The sequence below is a fragment of the Simochromis diagramma genome, unplaced genomic scaffold (genome assembly GCF_900408965.1).
Source record: "Simochromis diagramma unplaced genomic scaffold, fSimDia1.1 OVJJ01000344.1, whole genome shotgun sequence".
NCBI classification, from domain to species: domain Eukaryota; kingdom Metazoa; phylum Chordata; class Actinopteri; order Cichliformes; family Cichlidae; genus Simochromis; species Simochromis diagramma.
Window position 1 is genome coordinate 701,738 of NW_024387375.1, and position 24,739 is coordinate 726,476.

Sequence of the window (24,739 nt, forward strand, 5' to 3'; positions counted from 1 at the left end):
AACAGGAACAGGTCCAGGAGTATCTATAAACAGAAACGGTCAGAAAACAAGCTAGAGATTCACATGGGGAAAAACGGGTTTGCCAAGGTTGCACTAACACAGGTTACTCAACGATCCAGCAATGAGAAGCACTGAACCGCCATCTTAAATAATGGTAATCAGGCAGATCAGTGGCCAGGAGCGTGGATTGAAGTTATGAGCCCGAGATGAGCTCCACCCAGGCAGACAGAGGAGATCAGGAGTCAGTCAGAGAGGCACGAAGATCATGACACAAATGTTGCTCATAATAAAGCCTGCATGCATGTAAGTGTTCTGTCTCTCCAGATGCCAATTTACATTTGAATTCAATTATTTATTTACTAGACAGAAATTTCATAAAACAGTATGGAACACTGAAATCCCATCTATACTCTGATCGTATTAATCTTTTCTGTATAACAATTTACTTTTTAACTGCATACTGCAGTGCATACTGCAAACTGCAAACTGCATATCTCAATAGACTAAAGGCATTTAAAATTCTTATTTCTCAACATTAATGAAACATTTGTACCACTACAAAGTAAAAACAACACAACATTGGACTTCTTTTATAATGGTGTTTTTATTTTATGAATGTGTTTGTTACCTAAGCAATTTTTGTAAAATAGGTGCAGTGCAGATTTTTTTCAAAAGAGTAAAATAAAAAAAAAAGATAAGAAATTTGTCAATTTTTTTTCTTTGACAGCCTGACATATTTTGTCAATTCATGTCTGAGTGAATATTTCTGATTTCATATAGCTTAGTAAACACTGACAATAGCTAGCAGATAGTGATGCAAATGCAGCTCTGTCATAAAGTTTTAGAATATGTCACAATTTAATAAGACAATAAACAATCATATTTTAAATGATATATGACCAGATAAATACAATGACTGTATTCCAGCTGTTAACATTTTTAAAAAGGTGAATTACAGTGGCAATGGTTACATTTGCTTTCCTATCTACCCATCAAATGTTTTTTAGTGTTTTTCTCAGGCCTCAAAAGAATGATGAAGCACTTTGGAGCAAATATGCAGAACAGCAAACCATAGCTAGAGGCAAGGATGGCAAAAATCTCAACAGCAACAGCATATTTTCCAGGAGAACTGACATAGGCAGGAACAAAAGCCACCCAAACAGCACAGAAAATCAGCATGCTGAAGGTGATCAGTTTGGCCTCATTAAAGTTGTCTGGAAGTTTTCTGGCAAGAAAAGCCAAGAGGAAACTGGTGCAGCCCAGTAGTCCAATGTAGCCCAATACCAGAGAGAATCCCACCACAGAGCCAGTGGCACACTTCAGAGTAACTTTTAGCCCTGGGACATCCAGGTCAGATTTGGGAACAGGGGGGCTGATTGATAGCCAAATAATGCAGATGATAACCTTTATGGAGAAGCATTGTACAAAGTCAAGTTAATTTCTGTAATCACATTAACAGTAATAGTTTATGGTTTCAAAAAGTGCATGTCACACCTGCACACAGGTGAAGAAGAAGACGCTTCCTCTCTGTTGGCCTGGACCAAACCACTTCATCAAGGCTTCAGCACCAGGCCGAGCTGAGCGAAACGCTGCCAGAACCACAATGGTCTTGACTTTGAGGCAGGAGATGCAAAGCACAAAGCTGATCCCGAAAGCGGCCTGCTGGAAACGACAAGACCAGTCTGATGGACGGCCAATGAACACGAGTGAGCACAGGAAGCAGAGCTTGATTGACACAAGGAGCAGAAAGCTCAACTCTGAATTGTTGGCCCGGACCTTAACATGAGAATAGGAATATCATTATAATCAGTTTCTGTGAATTCTTTCAAACGATTCCTATATGCTTAATGTTTTGGAAACTTTTTTTCCAAAATGTACAGTGTCTCTGTTACACAGATATGCATTCTCACCATAGGTGTTTGACGATAGTGAAGGAATACCACAAACACAGCTGTTGTCACAGTGACACCAGAAACAGCTACTGCAGTCAGGGTAATTCCTAAGGTTTCATTGAAGGAAAGAAAATCCAGCTGGCGAGGAATGCAGGTTGTTCTTTTAGCATTAGACCAGAACTCAGATGGACATCGGTCACAGTGAGGGGAACCTGGGAGAAGAAAATACATACAGCAAAACGTAGATGTGCTGAAACTATTAAAGCCAGGATTATGGTATAATAAAAGATTGATGAATGAATATTGGAGTACTGAATAGATTAAATGCTTGTGAGGCTATTATATCTTCCTCACCAGTTTTATTGCTAATCTCCCCATCAGCACATGGGATACAGTCAAAACAGCAAACAGGTTGACCTTTTCTGGGTGCCATCCGTGTACCTGGGGGGCATCTTTCACTGCACACTGAAACAGGGACCTAAACAACAGAAAAAAAGAAAAATCCTATTCTCATGTATACAACGTATTATGACCCACAAAAATTTTTTTAATTCTCCTATTTTAGCTACCTGATTGGATCCTGTGGTCCACTGAATCGCTGACTCATTAAAGTGGAGGTCAAACCCATCCACACGACCAATCAAAACAAATTTTGCTGGGCCCTCACCCGTGTTCTGCCAGTTGAGAAGGTCATACTTTGCATGGATGTCAGCACCTTGGAAATAAAGCTGTTCACCCTGTGGTGTGGTGAAGTTTATTTTGGCCACATGCTGCAAGAGCTGGAAATGTTGAAACAGTTAATATTCAGTAACTATTCAGTGTTTTATTAGAAAGTACTAGTCTAATTTTAAGGGGAATTGTAAATTCTTAATGTCCCTACTGCAAATGTAGCTTTTGAAAAACGGTATACATGGAAATTTGGGAGTGAAAGCAATGTTGCTAACCTCTATGGGTTTAATATCTGTTGGAAAGGAGCAAGTGGAGTTTTCATTTTCAGAAATGCTGTCTGTGTATGGGCAGGAGAGTAAGCTGTGAAGGGCATGTGCTGCAACATAAACTGCAAGGTAGACATTATATGTCACTCTTAGCTTGGAGGTGTCAGTAAAGTGATTCTGCACTTCTTCCAGGGTTTCTGTACCACTGCAGGGTTTAGAAGCATATGAAGAGACAGATGTAAGACCAGGACTACATTTAAACTCCTTTTCCCAAAATTCTCTTAAGAACTCATCATGAGGACGATGAGATGGATTCAAACTTCTGATATAATTTCCAAATCCAGGTATAGTTAAACTTCGAATGGCCACACCAAAAACACCAGCTGCCACTTTGCTTGTAACTGGATTTTGGAGCAGATCTCCACTGGTGCTCCAAGCCTCACTGGCCAGAAACTGCCTGTTAGTAACCTAGTAAGCAAAAGGACAAAGTAAGAAAAAAATGAAAAAAATATTCTGTTACAAACCTCAGTTCTGTCTTGCATTATGAATTTTACTATAGTTTCTCACATTTAACTTGTCAAGCTGAAGGAATAATTCCAACACATCTTTATACCATGTGAAGATCAAAATCACCCTTGCAGCTGAGGCCTGAATTGTGAGTGCTGCTCGTCTGGCATCACTCATAATATTTTCCCTTTGAAGAGTCTCTACAAATGCCAGACACACCTCAGCTCCCTGAATCGCTTCCTCAAATATCTGAAATTTACATTAAAGCATAGAACCTTTAGATTCGTGTCAAACAGTTGTGAAGATTTCTTGCAAAGATAAAATTGCAACAAATAAACCACCTTTAATGCAACATGCCCATAATCATTATCTGTTATCACTGCTCCAATCCAGGTCCAATTGAAATGTATGGCAAGTTGGGCAAAAGCCCTGGCTTGGTAAATATCACTGGCCATGGTCCTGAAGAAATTAGGATATTGATGTCTATCACTCAGACAGGGACAGCTAGCTGTATAACTAATCTGAAAAAAAAAGTCATACTCATAAATACATATACATATAAATATACTGAAATATATAGTACATTTAACACAGGGTTCTACTATATAGCTGTGTTGCTAGAGTCTTTGTAGTTTTGCTTTTTCAGCAAGAGTAAAATAATGCATTACTTGTGTGCACTATGATCAGTCAGAGTAAGAGTAAATAAGTTGTATCAAATTCATGTATAGATTTGTGGGGGGGGGGGGGGGGGGGACATATACATACACACACATATATATGTATGTATGTATAGATAGATAGATAGATAGATAGATAGATAGATAGATAGATAGATAGTACAACTCACTAAAGGTACAGAGAGAGGCTCCAGGATTCTGGCGACTGTCTGAGTTGTTGCAGATGAGGAGCAACCAATGATCAAATGAATGGGCTTATCACCTGATGACAATGGAAAATATATTGAGATAAAGTTATAGTTTAAAGAAAACTAATAATACTTGATTTACTGGTTTATTTTATTTGCTCATTTTTAAATGAGGGCCAAAATTCCAAAGCTAGATTTATTACCTCTTTCTTGTCCATAACCAGACTGCAGGGCTCTTGTGTTACAGTTAGTGCTGTCTCCACCAACCAGCAACAGTGCTGCCTGCAAAGCCCACTGTGGGAGGCCACAGTTATCACGGATGTGGTAGCCCAGTTTTATACCTGGTAACAAGTTTGTACTATGATTTATTTCCTCCACTGCAAACACCATAGCATAGATGTACTGCAATGGAAGATTTTGCACCCTGGGCACCCAGGATAAAAGAAAAAAGCACAACAATTACTAGGTCATATTCATATATCATGACATTATTAACAAGAATGGAAAGAAAATAATTGACTGCATTTGGAATAGAAAAGACAGAAATAAAAATAATAGAGTTATCTTCTGTTTTTTCCTGTTTTTCCAAAATGCAGTGAAATTGTACAGTTATAAGAGTAAAAAAATGCTTATAGATTTACCCAGTACAAGTATTGTTGTAGGGCTGCTGAGTGAAGTCATAGTTTATAGCTGGAGGATTGTGATGAAGATTAAAGAGCCCACCAATGATTACATCTCCATCTTCAAATAAACCCTGGTCTCCAGGTGTACCCCACCGAGAACAGGTCACCGTCTGAACTACCTGCACCCCCACCTGGAGCCCCAGCTGTCTGCCCACAAGCCCTACAAGGAGCAGGGATGGAGCAGTGCAGGACCAAAGAATGAAGATCCATTTGGCCCAGGACATGGACAGAGCTGTTCTGGATATTTCAAATATGCATATCATATTAAAACAACTTCTCAATGGTGTATCATACATTTATAAAATTTGCAAAAAAAAAAAATCCGTATTGCTAAGGTTTAACAGTTCCCGAAATGCCTAATTGTATTGTATTTTTCTTTATAAAGTAAGAAAAATACTTGTTCCTGGATGTTTACCACTGAAGGAGAACATTTCAAGACAATATGACAACAAAGATAGTTTCCACTAAAAGCTGGCAAGATATCTGAACTGACATACCCGTCTCTTGCTCTGCAAAACAAAGATGTTGTTCTAGGTATTTATAAGAGCTGTAAGGCTGATATTTGAAGCAGTAAACAAGATGAGCAAAACATCACTGAGGGTGACTGGTGTGTGCTGCAGAAACTGGAGTATTTACCTGGAGGGCGGTGACTACATAGACCAATAGATTTTCCTTGGAAACATTTTGTTGACCAGGTTTAGAAGATTTAATTTGAACTCAATAACAATGGAAAAAAACCACACAGAATACACCCATTCAAATGCCTGTTTTTATAATAGAAATGTTTTGAAATAGAAATGGAGCTATTTCACTGTATTATTTAGGTTGAATGTTGACTCTAACTCAACATTTGGCATTAACCCAGGATGCCCAATGCTTTGCAGAGGCACCCCCACGTCTCCGGGGAATAACAAACAGCATGTTTGACCTGCTAAAATATCAAATTTGCACTAGGCCGCAAACCTGACAGATGTTAACAAATAACCAAGCAATGAGTTCAGGTCTTCCCCTACACCTGGAGCTGAGAGAGCCAGATCTGGTATCTAGTATTATGAAAGGAGGCCATAGTGTTGACACTTAATCGCTACCAGCTGACGGTGAGATTTGCAGCTACATCTGTCGCAAGACTGCTGCAGCTCTGGTGAGTTTTGCATCCATGAGTTCACACAACAGTGACAAAGACAGGGATGTCTATTCAGTGACTATTCCTGACTGTGTACAGATGTGAGCTGTTCACATAAATCTAGTCAGTTATGATTAGATAAGTTAACATGTGATTTGACTCCAAAATAGGAAACAGTAGTAATACAAAAATGCAATAAGCTGTACCACCAGGAGCAATAAAACATTATAAATCCATGCAACTTGGTCATGCTCAGTGACAAGTATGTGTAAAAAAAACATCCCTGTATTTACCCTGGGAGATCTATTGCGTTAAATTGGGTTTGGGCTGTTTTAAATTAAATTTCAATCAACATAAACAAGTGTGAACCACCAATGATTTGTCTTTTTTTTTTTTTTTTTTGACACTTTTATATCTACATGCAGGCAAGTGTGCAAACAGTGCAGGTTATATCATAGCAGTGTGAGTTGTCAGTATGACTAGAAAAGTGTTATATAGTTGTCAGTCCATTTTATTCCGTTATATAGGTGCTTGTTCACATGTACCACACATATGATTATCATAATCCAAATGAGCTTGCACTTCTTATTTGAAAAGAATTATACAATGCAAAACAAAAAGGATTCACAAAGGAAAAACATTTGATTAAATTGTTTGAATCTGATCTATATTTGAAGCTTTCATCCTTTTCGTTTTTTTACTGACAGATTGCACCAGCAAACCATGTTTTGAGTGTTATTTCCCATGGAGTTAAGTCCTATTAAAAGGGTCATGGTACAGAGTGCCAAGGAAGCTGTGAGGTAATTTTTATTGCATTGTGCTGTGTTTTGTGGTTTTTCAGAACACATGGCACATTATTCATATACAGGGTCATGAATAATCAGGGCCAATCGTATACTTCTTTGCCCTCAGACTGCTGATTTATTTGTCATTCCTAGGGTATTTAAAAGTAAAATGGTAAGCAGAGCCTTTAGCTTTCAGGCCCCTCTTTGAAGCCACCTCTAGGTTTTGCTTCAGGTAAACAGATACCCTCTGCACTTTTAAGATTAGGCTTAAAACTTTGCTTTATAATAGGTGTAGATCAGGTGACTCTTAATTCTCTTGTGCTGCAACAGGTCTATGATGGGGATTTCCCGTAATAAACATTTCTTCTTCAGTCAAGTCTTTTCATTCTCTCTGTTTATACCTACTTTGCGCTTAATCATATTTATTATCTGGCTCTCTTCCTCTTGTCTTTTGTCCTGTCCCCCTCTCCTCACCCCCAGCTAGTAGTGGCAGATGGCTGCCCCTCCCTGAGCCTGGTTCTGCCAGAGGTTTCTTCCTGTTCAAAGGAGTTTTTTTTTTCTTCCCACTGTTGACAAATGGTTGTTCAAAAGGGTCATCTGATCATTGAGATTTTCTTCTTCTTTTTTTCTTATTGTAGCTTTTTCACCTCATAATATAAAGTGTCTTGAAACAGAAGTTGAGTAGAAGTAGAAATTAATTGAAAAAAATCATTTAGGACACTTTAACCTCCTAAGACCCGAACTCTTCCACGGCATGCATTTTTAATTTCTCTGTGATATTTGGGCTGATTGGGTCCTGATGAATGTAAAAACAAAGAATTATCAGATTTTTTTTTTTGCCTAATTTTTGTTTCTAACAAAAATAAGAGCCACATATGAGGATGTTTGTTTAAAATTTTGATATAACAGTAACAGTATAATGTCCTCGTAAGTGGATATCAGGCCCTTGTAGAGCAAAATTGAGTATTTTGGTCTAAATAACCCAAAATGTGATGTCAACATATGTGGACGCCAGGTCCTAGGAGGTAAAAAAAAATAGAATAGTTTGGCTGAAAATTTAGCCTTTCGAAGAGCATTTTGGTCACTCATATAGGAGTACATCGTGATTTGAGATATTTATACATTAGTGGAAAAAGGAAGAGAAGCTCCAAACAATTTGTACTTCAGGTCACTATGACCCTTTCATTAAGTTGCCAGGGTTTACCACTGTTGGTAATCATCTGCACTAAGGTGTAAACAGCCTGCAGTGTGTATAGGAATTTTACAATTAAAAAAAAGAAAATGGAACATGGCTTAAACATGGCAAGAAATGACACGACCTCTACTTCTATTTGGCCTCTAAATGATTAATGTAAATGGATGAAGTAACAATAGATTAAAATATTTGCTTATTTATTTGCTTATTTATTATTATTATAAACGGACAAAGTGGTATTCAGAATTCCTTATTATTATTAAACAGACTTGTTTTCTTTTCTGTAAGTATAAAAGCATAGAGTAGTTTCATATAACACGTACAGGGTCATGGCAACAAATTCAAATGGAAATTACATCCAGCTTTTCAGCTTTACATGCAAATGAAAAATTGTTGATTGGGAAGGAATCTGTTCATGAAAAAGCCCCTTCAGATTGCCCCTGTCTCAGAAATGGCACTATAAAGAATCCACTCAGAGAGGAAATTATCTGAAAATAGCCTGCAGAGAGTGCCCTTACGCCAATATACATGAACGGCGTAGGCTCTCGTCTAAAACACCGCTGTGAATATTTGTAGGGTGGTTGATGTACCAACCTCAAATCCTTTTTCTGTGCCACACATAAAACATACTGTCTATTCAAAATGGTTTACAGGAAGTGGCAGACGTCAGTGACTGAAATACACAGTCTAAAGTGACATACGGTGGTGAGAGAGAGATGTGAGTAGAAACACAGTTAACCCCAAAATTACCTTTGAAAATAAAACATGGACTAACAGTGCAATCCATGAACTTTATTGTATTGTTATTGCAAATTGTATTTGGACTGAGACAAATTTCTTTGGGTCAAAGAAAAGACTGTTTGCAATGTCATAAGAGTGCTGTATGTACATTACTTTCAAAGCAGCCAGAGGAAGGAACAGAGTATCAATAAATGGTATGACACTACCATCTGCTGGCCATGACTTGGTACATGCAGTTTCAGCAAAATCTACATATTACTCCATCTTTAAAGTTATTTGTGTATGTGACATCTACCTATTTATCATGAACTTTGATTGTTGTATATATTTAGAATATATAAGATATTAATGTGATCTGCCTGACAGATTAGTCCTCTCTGTATGGAGTGTGTATCTTCCATTATCAAAGTCCAATGCCATTTTATTTATTTACTACCAAATGATATCATAAGTCGCCTCAGCACATCTTTGAGTATTTGATATCTATAAGTGTTTTGGGTTGGCCTGTTGTCTTTAAACTGCTGCGTAATGGTTGTGATAAGTTCTCCTGAACTCTCAATTTATTATCAACACAACATATCAGTAAGTTACAAAAGCAATCACTGAATTTAAATCAGTTTATGTGGATGGCATAATGAAAAAACAAAAAAACAAAAACTGGCCTAGAACAAACAAAGTGAAGCATTTTACTGGGTTTTGGTGCAGGTTTTAATCAAAACTCAGGAAAAAAAAAACCCCACTAAAAACATTGATAAAGAACACATAATTGCATTATATTTGATTCTATCCTCTATTATTTACTAACAGTAGAACACCACTACTTTTTCTAATTCAATTCAGTTATTAATAAAAGACAAATGTAAAAAGAATTCTACACTCACATTTGAATAACTATCGAGCCATAAGATGTTTCTTTGTGTTCTTCTCAGGCCTCAAAAGAATAATGAAACATTTGGGGGCAAAAATGCAAAGCAGTAAACCATAGCTAGAGGCAAGTATTGCAAAAACTTCCACAGCAACAACATACTTCCCCGGAGAGCTAATGTAGGCAGGCACAAAGGACACCCAAACAGTGCAGAAAATCAGCATGCTGAAGGTGATGAGTTTGGCCTCATTGAAGTTGTCTGGAAGTTTACGAGCAAGAAACGCCAAGAGGAGGCAGGTACAGGCCAGCAGGCCAATGTAGCCTAGGACAAGGGAGAAGCCTACGATAGACTCCATGGTGCACTCCAAGGTGACCTTTGACCCTTGAAAACCAAAATCACTTTGAGGCCTGGGGGGACTGAGAGAGAGCCATATAACGCAGATGATAACCTGTATGGAGAACAAACAAACCTCAAAGTTATTATTATTTAAAAAATTATTATTATAATGAAGCATGGGATTTCCAATGAAATTTTACTGTAAAAATCGTGCCCAAAAGTAATATTTAAATGTTCTTACTCCACTGTTGTTGCCCACATTTTTTAATTTACCTCATTTGTACATTAATGTACTTTATTTGTACATTAATTTACTTTATTTGTAGATGAGACAGCTAATAAAAAAGATTGTGATCTACTATAGAGAAAGGACACTATTGGCAAACATTCTCATTATGTCATCAATACAGGAATATGTGCACCTGTATACAGGTAAAGAAGCAGACACTTCCTCTCTGTTGGCCTGGGCCAAACCACTTCATTAAAGTTTCAGCACCAGGCCGAGCTGAGCGGAAAACAGCCAGAACCACAATGGTTTTTACCAGGAGGCAAGAAACACAAAGCACAAAGCTGATCCCAAATGCAGCCTGCTGGAACCGGCAGGACCAGACCGACGGGCGGCCAATGAACACAAGCGAGCACAGGAAGCAGAGCTTGAGTGACAGAAGAAGGAGGAAGCTCAGCTCTGAATTGTTGGCTCGTACCTGGATATGAGAAAAAATAAATATGAAACAATGAATCAATACTTTAAACTCTATTTCACATTTTGTCAAAGACCTCACCATAGGTGTTTGACGGTAGAATAGAAACACGACAAAGACAGCGGTTGTCACACTGACACCAGACACAGTTGCTGTTGTGAGAGTAATGCCCAAAGTTTCATTAAAAGAAAGAAAGTCCAGCTGGCGAGGGATGCAGGCAATTCTTTCAGCATTAGACCAGAACTCAGACGGACACTGCTCACACTGAAGTGAATCTGGTAAAGAAGTGAGGAAAAGCAGATTGAAAATAGGAAAATAAAAAGTGCAGATGAACTTAAAGTAGACAAGGGTCAAGGAAAACACTACCCCAGAACTCTGCTTACATTTCCTTACCAGTTTTATTGCTAATCTCCCCTTCAGCACATGGGATACAGTCAAAACAGCAGACAGGTTCCCCTTTCCTATCTGCCATCCATGTACCTGGGCGACAGCTTTTACTGCACACTGAATCAGGCACCTAAATAAAAACCACAAGACACATGGCATAATCTTATAAAAATTGACAAGAACACTACTTTCTGCAGCAAATTAATCAGTAACCTTTAGGCAGTTTGTTAATCTGACTACCTGATTTGATCCTGTGCTCCACTGAATAGCTGATTCATTAAGGTGGAGGTCAAAACCATCTACATGACCGACCACAACAAGTTTTAGCGTCCCCTTGGGTATGTTCTGCCAGTTCACAAGGTCATACTTTGCTGGGGGGTCACCTCCTTGGAAATAAAACACTTCTCCTTGTGGTGTTGTGAGATTCACTGTGTTTAAGTGTTGCAATAGCTGAAAGCACAGTATTGAGAATATAAAGTGCTTTATAGTATTCAACTTATTGAAATCTTAAAGTCCAGCACTTGTGTTTAATAGCTCACACAGTGATAATTATGATCACCTCTACAGTTCTGATGTGTTTTGGAGAGGAACAAGAAGAGATGTTGTTTTGAGGAGGGATTTTTCCACTGGGGCAGGAGAGTAGGCTGTGAAGGGCGTGGGCTGCAGCATAAACAGCAAGGTAGACATTATACACCACTCTTAGCTGGGTGATGTCGCTAAAGAAATGCTGCACTTCATTTATGGACTCTGTCCCACTGCAGGGTGGTATAGAAGCTTTTTTCACATGGGATGAGGTAGAAGTATTGTGTGAGGCATTCACAATACTGCATCCAAACTCCTTTTCCCAAAATTCTCTCAGAAATTCATCATCAGGACGATGAGATGGGCTCAACTTTTTTAGATAATTTTCAAATCCAGGTATTGTTGAACTCCGAATGGCAACACCAACAACTCCACTTGCAACCTTAGAGATTGTAATATCTTGAAGAAGATCGTCACTGGTACTCCAGGCCTCACTGGCCAGAAACTGTCTGCCAGTCACCTAAGGAAATATCAAAATAAAGAAAGTTTGCAATAAAACCAGCAGTGCTTTTATTTTTCAGAACACAAGTTTGTGTTTACTGATGAACTCCTATGCTACTAGTGTCAATATATTTTACTCACATTTCTCTTGGCAAGTTCCACAAATATTTTCTGTACATCTGTATACCAGCAAAAGATCAGAATCACAGTTGCAGTTGAAGACTGGATCGTAAGCGCCACCCGTCTGGCATCACTCACAATAGTTTCTCTGTGAACAGTCTCAATGAATTCTAAACACACCCTTTTCCCCTTAATCTCTTCCTGAAATACCTGAAATATGGAGGTATAAACAACCACTATGTTATCTTTTATTATATAAGACGGACACAAAGATTTATTCAGCAATTTACAGCATAATAGGAAAACATGCACCTGCATTGCCTTTTGACCATAATCATTGTTCGCAAGCACAGCTCCAATCCAAGTCCAGTTGAGGCGTATGGCCATTTGTGCCATGGTCCGAGCTTGGTAGATATCACTGGGGATTGTTCTGAAGAAGTTAGGAAAGTTGGACCTGTCACTAAGACAGGGGCAGCTAGCCAAGTAGCTGATCTGTGAGCCACACAAATATCAGTTTTTTACAACTTACAAAATATATTAGCTCTTCAAAGATGACTATACAATATTATCATCAGTCATTGTTCCCATTATAAAAACTTACAACTGGTACAGAGAGAGGCCCTAGGATCCTAGAGAGTATCACTCCTGTTGTAGATGCGTGACCTCCAATGAGTAAAGGAACAGGCTGAACACCTGATGATTGGATAAATAAATAAATAAATAAAAGCAGCATCTTTACACAGTCATAGGATCATATTATTTGTTGTTTGACATGAACTTTTCAAATTTTAACTTCATGACATTTGAAATCAAACCTGCTGTCTCTCCGGGTTGTTCATAAGCTTCAGAATAAAGTGTAGAGGCTGTTAAATTGCAGCTGTGTCTGTCTCCTCCAACCAGTGAGAGAGCACTTTGCAGAGCCCAGGGGTATCGGCCGCAGCTATCAAGTATATGATAACCTAGTTTTATTCCTGGTAGCAGAGCGCTGTTTTGATTTATTTCCTCCACGGCAAATGCCATAGCATACATATATTTTAGTGCTTGTAAATCTAAACTGTGACCACAGGAGGAAAAAAATCATAGTGAATTAAACAACCTGTGAAAGGCAAGGTTACAGGATATGATTTTATAATATGAAATGATACATATTGCAGCAAACAAACAAACATGTTTTGAGTAAGTTTTACCCGCTACAAGGTTCATAATGTGGCAGTCTGGTGTAGTCCTGTTCTACAGCTGAAGGTATGTAATGCAAACTAAAGAGTCCACCGATAATCACATCTCCATCCTGAAAGACACCCCTGTTGCTTGGCGCACCCAACTGGGAGCACACCGTCACCTGCACCCCCTGCAGTCCCACTGGTTTACCCATTATGCTGACAAGCAGCAGGGAGAGGGCTGAGGAGAGCCACTTAGTGGGATGCAAGGGGAGCCAAAATGTGGAAGCAGCCATTCTGGATATGGCACACATGAATGTCAGAAAATTCATGAATCGTAATTACAGTAAATCTAGTAAATGTAAAACACAATTCACCCCAAAACAGCTTCATCAAACCTGTAAAATAAGTCAAATACACTTTTACTAAATAAAACATTTAATTAAATCCTATAGAGCTTCATATGAGTTCTTCAAGAAGAAAGGGCATTTTAAACAAAAACATGATTTCACCTGGTTACAAAGTCCAAACTATCTTGACCAACACATATCTGCCTCCTTCTCTGCACATGTCAGGTGTTGATGTGGGTATTTATAACAGGTGGGAAGCATTTTGAAAGGAAGTAAAACTGATGACTCAAGCAGCAGATAAAATAAAATGACTCCTCTCCAGAGTAATAGTGGAAAAACACTTGAATGCTAACAAGTAATTAGCATGCATGCAGTTGGCAGTGGGTGGTGTGTGTATGAGAGTACAGTATGGTTCCTGTACCCTGTATCCTGTACCCCCGGGGGGAGTATTTTATATAAAATGAGGTAATTGTGAAGTGTTGGTGTAGTGAATGAGCACAACAAATGCTTACATTAATTCAATAGATTAAAAAAAAACGAAATAAGGCGCTCTGACTGCACACAGAGGCACTTGTGGAAGCCCAATTTTTTCAAGATTGCTACTATTACTATTAAAATACTATTCCCCTGCTATTTGCAGGTTCAAAACAATATTTTAGAAATGCTCTATCATTTGCCGGCAATAAGTCGGACTCGTTCCCGGTGGGTGATGGGCTCCGCCAGGGCTGCCCTTTGTCTCCGGTTCTGTTCATAATTTTTATGGACAGGATTTCTAGGCGCAGCCAAGTGGCGGAGGGCTTTCGCTTTGGTGGCCTCAGAATCTCATCTCTGATTTTTGCGGATGATGTGGTTCTGTTGGCTTCATCGGGTGAGGGCCTCCAGCTCGCACTGGAACGGTTCGCAGCCGAGTGTGAAGCAGCGGGAATGAGGATCAGCACCTCCAAATCTGAGGCCATGGTTCTCAGCCGGAAAAGGGTGGAGTGCCCACTCCGGGTCGGGGATGAGTTCCTGCCCCAAGTGGAGGAATTCAAGTATCTCGGGGTCTTGTTCGCGAGTGATGGGAGAAGGGAGCCGGAGATCGACAGACGGATTGGGGCTGCAGCTGCAGTAATGCGGACGCTGCACCGGTCCGTCGTGGTGAAGAGGGAGCTGAGTGTAAAAGCGAAGCTCTCAATTTACCGGTCGATCTACGTCCCTACCCTCACCTATGGCCACGAGCTGTGGGTAGTGACTGAAAGAACGAGATCGCGGATACAAGCGGCGGAAATGAGCTTCCTCCGAAGGGTGGCTGGCCTCTCCCTTAGAGATAGGGTGAGAAGTTCGGCCATCCGGGAGGGGCTCAGAGTAGAGCCGCTGCTGCTCCACATCGAAAGGAGCCAGCTGAGGTGGTTCGGGCATCTGACAAGGATGCCCCCTGGGCGCCTCCTGGGTGAGGTGTTCCAGGCATGTCCCACCGGGAGGAGGCCCCGGGACAGACCCAGGACACGCTGGAGAGATTATATCTCTCGGCTGGCCTGGGAACGCCTTGGTGTTCCCCCGGATAAGCTAGAGGAGGTGGCTCGGGAGAGGGAGGTCTGGGCCTCTTTGCTTAGGCTGCTGCCCCCGCGACCCGGCCTCGGATAAAGCGGATGAGGATGGATGGATGGATGCTCTATCATTTTTGCTTACAGGAATAGAAATGTATTTAGTGTACAAGACTTGTTCTACATCACATCTGATCTAATTAATTTTATCTTTTTTATCTGCAGTATCAGATGGCTCAAAAATAGTAGTGTTTGCAGAATACAAAATACTATAATAATACTATAATAATACTATAATAATAATAATAAAAAGAGCTCTTAAATACAAGGAATGAACATCTGCAAATTCTTGTGAAAACCTTATTTCTCCGAAAGATTTCCAGTTATTTCTGGAATTCCAGTGCTACACCTTAACTTGTTTAATTGTTTTTTTAATGTGTTCTAAAATTCTCAACATTACATTTATATAGATGATTCGAACTCAAGTGAAATTACTGTAAAGTGTAAAATAAGATGGGTGAATATTTTTTTATATAATCTGTGGTCATTGTAGCGCAGGAGTTAGCCCAAAAAATATCTAGAAAACTATTTATCCTTCTTTGGATCGAGTTCCCAGCTGCCCTTCAAATCTTTCTTCTGGTGATTTTTCTAATTGAGTCTTGATTCTTTTTACTTTTTCTTTACTGTTTGATGTTTGTAGCTGGCAAAACCAGTTACTGACCAGAAGTCTGTAGACTATGTACATATACACTCACCAGCCACTTTCTTAGGTATGGCTGTTCAACTACTTGCTAATAAAAATATCCAACTAGCCAATCACATCTGAAGTTCAAAAAGTGATTTAAGAAACTTGCCATGGTTGTTAGCATTGGACAGGATGGTGTGAGTATTTCAGAAACTGCTGATCTACTAGAATCTGCACACAGTCATCTCTAGGGTTTACAAAGAATGATCTGAAAAAGAGAAACGATCCAGCAAGCAGCAGTTCCTTTGGGAAAAATGTAATTACAATATGTAAATAATGTTGTTCTGATGACTCGATTTCAGCTGCAGGAATAACAACTTGGCATAAATGACATGAAAGCATGGCTTCATTGTGCCTTCTGTCAGGTGTTCAGGCTGCTGCTGGTGGTTTAATGGTGTGGAGAATATTGTCCTAGCACACCTTTGGTCCCTTAGCACCAACTAAGCATCATTTAAACGCCACAGTTTACCTTTTATTGCTAACCATGTCCATCCTTTTATGACAGTGTATCCGTCCTCTGAGGCTGTCCAACTTGGTGCTAGCAAGGTGTACCTAAAAAGTAGATTGTGTGTATTATGCTGACATAAGAAAAATAACAACATCTCATAGCCTTTCTAAAATCCATTAAATTAGCTTTATAATTAAGGCAATTTTCACTGTCTCTTGCTTTTAGGTGGCTTGTAAGTTTAATATTTAATTTGGAAAGCAAAGCTTACAGCCACTGTTATAGATGTTGTGATGTTTGGTATTGTGTGGATGAACTAAGGCGACTGAGATACTGAGCATTAGGGTAGAAAAGCAAAGTCTTGGCTCAGATCTTATCTTAATGAGCCTAAAGTTGAATAAATCCAAAAAAAAAAACCATTCAAACTATGTAGCTGTATGCCTCTTTTCTCTCATATTTCCCTGAACGTTTGTACTGTGGGAGTTGTGTATCCAGAGCAACAGGTGTATCATTTGTCAGCTGTATTACACTTTCTATTACACTATTACATTTCATGAGCAATTGCATCCCGTTACGTTTTAGGTGGCATATGGGAAAAGAGGAGGCTGTTTATGTCTTACAATGAATCGATTTTGAGCTTCATTCTTGATTGATTATCTGTTACTACACAGAAAAAAAACATGTCATTTGCTGAAACCAAATATCTCATAATTTTATTGCATTGATAAGAAAATGCTCATAGTTCTTCAGTGAGCAGCCATACAAAGAAAAAAGATGGTGCAACACTGAAACAAAAAAGAAAAAACCCATCAAAACTGCAGTCTTACTACGCTCCTCTCCTCTGCTTGGCCCAGTGTAGTTGTCACTCTGCCTTTTCAGTCCATTACGTATACAAAATAAAAATGAACAGAACTAAAAGATCATTTTTGCAGTCTGTATCAAAGCAATTATAAAAATAAAAACCTTTAAACTCATTTTTTTTCTTAATTTGCAATCACATTTTCAAATTCTACAAATCAAAAAGAGCAACAAGTCCAAGCAAAGAAGTCTATGTACTGTATTGCACCCAATACAAACCAGCCTATGCCCTCTGTTGTATCCAATACAACTGTTTGTTCTGTGCAAATAAGGTTGGTCAATGCAACACCTATTGTATAAACTGGTGCATAGTCATGCTTGACATGTTCACAAGTAACATGCACAAACATAAATGTACAGTTAGAACTGATTCTCAACTAAAACTCATCTGAGATGAAAAATCATGTCAGGAATATTTACACACAACACAAATAAAGAAATACCACCGGAAAGAGAAGGAAGACTTACATTTGATATGAAGATGAAATCCATCAATTCAAACTAGCTGTTTGATACTACTACACATTCAAATGATACACAGAAAGACATTCCCTCTCTGCTTAACAGCCAATACTTCTTTTTTTTTTTTGCTTCATAGTCAGTGTACATATTTTGGACAGTACATCACTGGGACAAAGATAACAAGTATCTGTACAATCAGTCTAGGAAGCCGTTTGGAGGGACTCAAAGTTCCCAAGTACATTTACACATTAAGCAGAATACAGACAATATATAGCCGACTAGAAAGACCATTCACTATTGAAATAGTGGACATTTCATACAGGCAATTCATGCTGTCAGATCCAACCATGGATTATATGAGATGCTTTACTTTTATCTTTTCTAAAAACAGCCCAGAATAAACATTTATTCAACTTGGGGTTAACAAACATGAGAACAAGCAAGTGCTTATTTCATTGATCCCCAGACTTTTGGTATAACAGAAGTTAATCAAGAATCCCTGGCAGATTCTTAATTTCATGTAAAGTTATCAGAATTAGAGTCTGAGCAGAAAGTAGACCTCGGGCTCAGACACTGAGTGGCTTGTGTTTGCAGGTGGAAGAGAGTCATCAGTATAGTATCGATCTCCATAATGGTCACCATTTCCATAACGTAACGATGTGCAAGCTCCTTCGGGAAGTCCCCTGTCTTCCAGCTGACCAAGATAACCTGCTATGTAAGAACCAGTAGAGTGTCTGTTCGTTGGAGGATTCTGTGAGGCTGGTTTATTCCTTAATACCACCCCACCAATGCCGCCAGTGCTATTGATGACCACCCCTGAGCGAGGTTTTAGAGCTTCTTGCTGTCTTTCGCGAGCCCGGCTATTGATGTGACGTACACGGCTTTGACTACGGGAGGATAGGCGACGTGTTAGGGGTGGAGGGGAATCATCTATATCCCTGGACACAACAGGAGCTAAACTTGGTGCCTGTGGCTGTGACAGTGGGGATTTTTCTTGCAACTGAGGAGACTGGGGCCTATCGATGTCACTGTCATCCCCCTCCAAACTGACCAGCTTACGTAGCTGTTCGGTAAGAGGATCACAAGACTGTGACTGGAAAGTTACTCCCTCTATGGTGCCCGACTTCTTTTGCTTCCTCATATGGGGCGTGATGAAACTGCGACTAATAATGTGGTATTTGCTCTGAAAGTTGCATGATATGTCTTCAGAGGTTAAGTCTCCCAGGGATTTGGATTTGCATGGGTTGGGGGCTGTGGAGTCTATAGTATCAGACTGAGAAAGAGGTGATAAAGGCTTTAAACTAGACTGTCGTGTAGTTCTGGTTTCAGCCTGTGGCTGGTGCCTATAATTAATCTGAGAAACCTCGTGGTTCCATGACTGCTGTTGGTCAAATGATTGTGTTTGACTTTGGTTGTGTAGCTGGCTGTTCTGTGGCGGCTTAGAGGACATAATGCAGTCATAGTCCAGATGGCTGTATACTGCTTCACAGTCTGAAGAGGGGGAATAAAGGCCTCCGTCTCTACAGCTGTTTACAGATGTAGCAGATTGATCATGGAGGCTTTCCGAAGAGGAAATACCATTTTGGTAACATCCTGCTTGCTCCCTCTCCAGCTGTTCATACCCCAGCTTGTCTTGATGAGACATGTTTAGGATACGATTCCCACTGTAGCTCCTCTGCTGGTAGGAAGTGCTGAAGTCTCTGGTGTAGTTAAGGGCCTCGGAATTTCTCTGAGGTATGGGGTAGCTGTTTTGACGCAGTGGACTGGGTTTAGAGGGTCTAGAGTTAAAAAGTCTATAGTGGAGGGAAGTCTGGGAGCTGTCATGATGTTCATCGTGACTGAACTGCTGATAAGAAGGTTGATTCATGAGGGAATGATGTTGTGAAAATGCAATGTGAGAGGAACGTGATGAGTACTGCTGTTGGGAATCATAATATGAAGAAGGCTGTTTTTGTAGGAAGCAGCTGGGAGTGGACTCATGGTTTTCATATATAGCCTGGCGTTTGATAGGACTCATAAGCCCAAACTCATAATGTCTTGGGGAAGTCAACATCGTCTCCAGTGGATCCTCATCAACATTTAACTCCACTTCTGTAAAAACTTTTCCAGATGAATCGCAGGGAATCTGGAAACTGTGACCGTTTACAGAAGAGCCTATGTACCTTTTAGAAGTATTTTGTTCTGTTTCACTCATTGGTCCTGGGGGATCAGTCACCTCTTCATACACCCTCTCCTCTATCTCATCATCTCTTTTTCTTTCCACACAATCCCAGCCTATATTATGACTGTTCCTCAGTCCCTGAACCACCTTTGCTGGAGATGACCCCAAACTGCTTGAGGGTGTGCTCTTTAAAGTGTCTGCCTGAACATGGACTGTCTGTTTCTTCAGGTTGTACACTGATACTGGCGACAAAACCTCCTCATCTAGAATGGTATAGACCTCCTCAAGCTCAGTGGTTTCTGGGCTGGAGATGAGGGCTGGTGCACGTTGGATACTTTTGTGAGGTGAACAGATTTCCCGATTTACATTATTTGCTTTTTGAACTGCCTTCTGGGGACTTGTGGGATTTTTCTTGTAGGGGGAATCTGTGCTGGTTTTCAGAGGAGATCTGAACTCTTCTAGTGTTTTAGGGGTAGTAGGCCTCAAGTTTGAATGATGGGACGGGATCATATCATGAGATGTGAAACTGTTTTGGTCAACAGTGCTTTCAAACTGACCAATAAGAGCTGAAACAGAGCCACATGTGTCTTCCTCATTGCTTAAGGATACAGCATCAATAATTCTGGAAATTGTGCTGTCATGCATAGAGCTGGGGCTCTTTAAATCACAGTACCTGTTGACAGGGGAAAGAGGGGCCACAGATGAGGGGACAGGGGAGGAGGATGAAGACACTGAAGGTGCAACTGTGAATGTTTTGCTGCTTAATGATGTTTCTGGTTTATCCAGTTGCATCTGGCTATTCATTGCAGGCAGTACAAGAGAGTTTTTCTCTGTTCTTGTGGAGATGATCTTGGATTTGTTGACTTCTGGCTGGTAATTCGCATAGTCTTCTTCCTTCCTCACTTCTCCAACACCAACAACCAGATAAGAAGTCTCTGACTGGTGAAATTCTTTGTTTCTGTATGTTTTAGAGGGAGAAGGGGCGTTTGATTCTGTGGCAAGTGATGATTCGATGAGTAGGTCAACAGATGAAGACCTGGGCCTGTCAAAAAGGCAGGATCCTGTGGACACAGATAAATGAAATACGGGATTAATAAAGAGATGCTTATATACAATAAATGATTTTGAATACCAAGCAGACCAACACTGACAACAAATAACAATCCAGCCAATACAAGGCAACAGCAAAACACAGACAAATGGATCACCAAGTACAACTGTGAAAGGAGAAGATGGTGGAGGTTTTAAATAAAGAAAGAATCCATGTTTGCAAAGATCAGATCAGGACGGAGATGGTCAAATGGGATAACATGGCACAGTAATATATTTCTCAGACCACTTTCCAACAAAATACACTGGGTGGACGCAATACTGGTATGTTTTTGAACGATGCAACCTTCAGACAATAGGTATTTTAGATTACCTGTAGGCATATCCTAGTCAGTTCTCTACTATAAGGAAACACACAAATGAAGATGGGACAGAAAAGGCACGTTAAGGTATTATGAAGAATAGGCTGTAGTCTGTCAGTTCACATGGTTACTGTACATGAGTTTTGTAGCATGAAGTAAAGCAAGGGAGAGAGATCAGAAAATATTTTACATTTATTAATCTGCAAAGCAAATCAAGGCAACTCCATGTAACATTCACAAAAATATAACAGTTTAAAAATATGCTGTAGTTTAAAAACAAGGCATTAAAAAATTAAATGTTTCACATTTTGACTCTGTTGTTATTGCCACAGATTGCTGTGGCCTGATATGTGTTAGTATCCGATATTAGATCATGAATCTTACAAATATATTTAATTCAGTTAAATTTTAATTAAATAGTGCCAAGTCACAAAAACAGTCTTTTCAAGGGTCTTCATATGATGGTATTTAAACTAGAATGGTTAAATTTTTTCAGTAATTTATATAATTTCTGTATTTATTTCCATCTTTGACTGCAGGATGAATGGAAAATACCCACCAATAATAGTGTCTGCACCTATGTCATGCTGTTCTTTGTCTGGGGAGCAGATGGAAAGCTGCCCTTGCAGAAGTCTGTCTAAGGGCATGGAGATCGGCCTGTGAATAAGTGGGGCTCGAGGCTGGAGACGTCTCTCCATCCCTCCTTCCTTCCCAGACACACCCTCTCCTCCTGCAGCAGCTGCACCTGTGCCATTCTTTTGGTCTGATATTGAAGCCACTGACTCTGACAGCATCATCTTTGTCTTCTTCCGTCCCTTTGCCGGGGCACTTGCCGTGCGTCGTAGGAGGTGATCACTGATGGAGCGTTTTCGAGGACCACTGGAATTTGTGTCAACGGAGGACTTGGAAGAACGGTTAAAGAAACCTCGGATACCTCGTAGCTGATTACTCTGAGGACAAGAGCCAAACAAGAAGAAAAATGTATAAGTAATGCCTGATCAACCAGTGTGTCCATCTAAAATAATCTAAATTCATTACAACATTTCAGTTTGAAGTTAAAATGTTGATGTGGAATTTTATATAAACGATGAGAGGTTTGGCACGTACTGGATATGACCAGTTAACAACTACCTGCTTTCATGAACATTGTCTATAGATGGCACCCTTACTCCTTAGTCACCACAGCAAACAAAATGCAAAAAGCTGTTGTTTGGTTGTGCACACATGCTGACATTAAAAATAATTACATGTACTCTCATAATAAGACAACAACAGGTTAAAAAAAAAAATCTGAATGAAAGCTTAATTTGTAAGTAAACTGCATGACTCAGTCAATTGAAATGTCACACACAAAAAGTCACTGAAGATAAGCCAGACTGCACATTTGCATCATGCATTGCTTTTTCATGCAGCAGCACACAGACCCTAGTAAATGGGTATACCTTATTAGATCCTAGAAAGTGCATTATGGTAAAGCTGGGGTTCAGCACTAGAGGGCTCCACTAGAAAGACAAAGTATTGAGCATAGCTTAAATGGACTGGTGTGTTGAGAAAAAAGCAATTTTCTGTTTACCTGTTAAAAAAAATGTGTCACTTGATGAAAAAGGCTAACAAGGGGATTCCCCAGGCGTATAGGGCACTTACCTTCCCATAGACATCATGCACTGACACGTGCACAAAAATGGAAGCTTCAGTTAGCCCTTCCAAGTAAACGTGTCTGTAACCTGTGGTTAGAGATGAAGAGAGAAAGCATGTGAGCTAAACAGTGTGTTTAACACAGATAACAGATGTTATCAAATGATGCAGGGTGATCTTCAGGATTTCAAAAGAAATTCAAATGGATCCAAATTTAGAAAAGAAAAGGAAAGGAAAGGAAAGATAAAAAAGAAAAGAAAAGAGTAAAAAGATAACCTGACATATAACTTTTTTTTCACTATATAGTTACATGAAATCATGGTTTACCTAATACAACCAGGAGATGATATATCCCTTAGCAATAGCACCATCTAGCCATGAGTAACAACCTTGTCCCCTCTTATGTTTATGTCATTCATGCACAGTAAGTACAATATGTAAAACAAAGTCTTCACAAACCAGGCATCAGGCTGGTGAAAGCAACAGTCCGTTGACCAATAAAGTCCCTTCCAATCGGGTCATGGTCCCAGACAAGGAAACGCACCAATGCCACCTCAGCCATGTGAAGTGTAAAGGTCAGAGTCTCCTCCCATACTGGGTTAAAACCTGAAGAAAGAACATATATATATATATATATATATATATATATATATATATATATATATATATATATATATATATATATATATGTGTGTGTGTGTGTGTATATATATATGTATATATATATATATATATATATGTATGTGTGTGTATATATATATATACAGTAAGCTTAATTTTATTATTATTATCCATTTCATTAGTATGCCGTTAAAGCACACACCCACACACTGCAAGACTTCCGTCGATAAAAGGTAGGATCTCACACTGATCATATAATACTGTTGAGCTCCCGGGCTTCATAACCTTTCCCAGAGGAGGCATTCTCCCTGCCCCTGCAGAGTGCTCTCATCTGTGGAGTCACGTTTGGGGTGACACCCGAAGATCACGCCTTTTTGCTTCCATTGTTTCTGTAATTAATTAATCTGATTTTTTATCCGGGCTGTGCTTCACAGCCCAGAGTAAAATGCAATATCTGTGGCATTGTTTCATTGGTTTGCTCTGTTTTTTACAACAATGCCATTACCAGAATATGATAGAGGTGAAAAGACCTGTGACTTTATCTGCTTTTTTTGCATGCCATACTTGCATTTTGTTCTATAGTATGAACACTGTAAAACACAAAATATAAGCAAACAAAACTCACACATACACAAATATTCCACATTCATCCTTTTTACACAAAAGCATGTAAAACAGTTATGAGAAAATATTATATTACATAATTTATACTCGTTGTATATAGTTCAGGTTAGGTCAGTGTAGAAATGTGCAATTTTTGGTCTGTGTGTGTGTCTAACCATTGTCATCAACAACTCGGGTCTGTTCCTTGCAGCAGTCAACTGGCAAACCGATTATTTCCACTTCAACAAAAGGATCAATAATCTGATGGAGGAGAAAAAGCAATGAAATGAATTGTATTTCATTTTATGACCCTCGCTATATTAAGAAAGAGAGCAACTGGAAGATCTCTAAACAGTCAAATAATTGTCCAAATGTGTGCAATAGCGTGTAAGAACAAGAGAGAGACAGAGAGGGAGAGAAGAGATGACAGATGGAGAATGTGGAAACAGGGCATGCGTTTTGGTATGTTTTTACCTCTCCACGGTCCCCCAGCATGGAATCTGGCGGTTTGGGCAACTGCTGTCCGCTAATGATCTTGAGAATGAGCTGCTTCTTGGGATAAGCTGGAAGGGGATCATCACAGAATGGGTTGAAGGTGCCTAGAGGGA

General features: G+C 39.5%; 3 protein-coding genes across 8 annotated transcripts in view; all 3 read right to left on the reverse strand.

Moving 5' to 3' along the window:
* Window positions 1–933: 933 nt before the first annotated feature.
* On the reverse strand, window positions 934–5,106 carry LOC120719925 (extracellular calcium-sensing receptor-like). Its single transcript, XM_040009487.1, has 11 exons — window positions 4,841–5,106; window positions 4,403–4,623; window positions 4,182–4,273; window positions 3,676–3,855; window positions 3,395–3,583; window positions 2,837–3,295; window positions 2,462–2,671; window positions 2,247–2,370; window positions 1,911–2,104; window positions 1,495–1,776; window positions 934–1,404 (listed from the first exon to the last, which is right to left on the reverse strand). Exons 1-11 carry the CDS (start codon window positions 5,104–5,106, stop codon window positions 982–984), a joined length of 2,640 nt encoding a protein of 879 aa, XP_039865421.1. The 3' UTR covers window positions 934–981.
* A 4,327-nt stretch (window positions 5,107–9,433) lies between these two features.
* On the reverse strand, window positions 9,434–13,208 carry LOC120719564 (extracellular calcium-sensing receptor-like). The gene is made up of 5 exons (XM_040008850.1): window positions 12,761–13,208; window positions 11,257–11,466; window positions 11,023–11,146; window positions 10,351–10,904; window positions 9,434–10,040 (listed from the first exon to the last, which is right to left on the reverse strand). The coding sequence occupies exons 1-5, from the start codon at window positions 12,890–12,892 to the stop codon at window positions 9,618–9,620; spliced, it is 1,443 nt and encodes a 480-aa protein (XP_039864784.1). The 5' UTR covers window positions 12,893–13,208; the 3' UTR covers window positions 9,434–9,617.
* Window positions 13,209–17,077: 3,869 nt separating this feature from the next.
* plch1 (phospholipase C, eta 1) overlaps window positions 17,078–24,739 on the reverse strand; it is a 68,570-nt gene continuing 60,908 nt past the window's right edge. For 3 of the 6 annotated variants that reach the window (XM_040009682.1, XM_040009683.1, XM_040009680.1), the window contains 7 exons: window positions 24,606–24,730; window positions 24,308–24,392; window positions 23,367–23,513; window positions 22,917–22,996; window positions 22,715–22,774; window positions 21,832–22,222; window positions 17,078–20,921 (listed from right to left, as the gene is read on the reverse strand). In XM_040009682.1, coding sequence (XP_039865616.1) covers window positions 18,235–20,921; window positions 21,832–22,222; window positions 22,715–22,774; window positions 22,917–22,996; window positions 23,367–23,513; window positions 24,308–24,392; window positions 24,606–24,730 — 3,575 coding nt within the window. In that variant the 3' untranslated portion in view covers window positions 17,078–18,234. Of the gene's footprint in view, window positions 20,922–21,283; window positions 21,312–21,831; window positions 22,223–22,714; window positions 22,775–22,916; window positions 22,997–23,366; window positions 23,514–24,307; window positions 24,393–24,605; window positions 24,731–24,739 lie in introns of all 6 variants that reach the window. The other 3 variants (XM_040009685.1, XM_040009684.1, XM_040009681.1) reach the window with 3 other exon arrangements.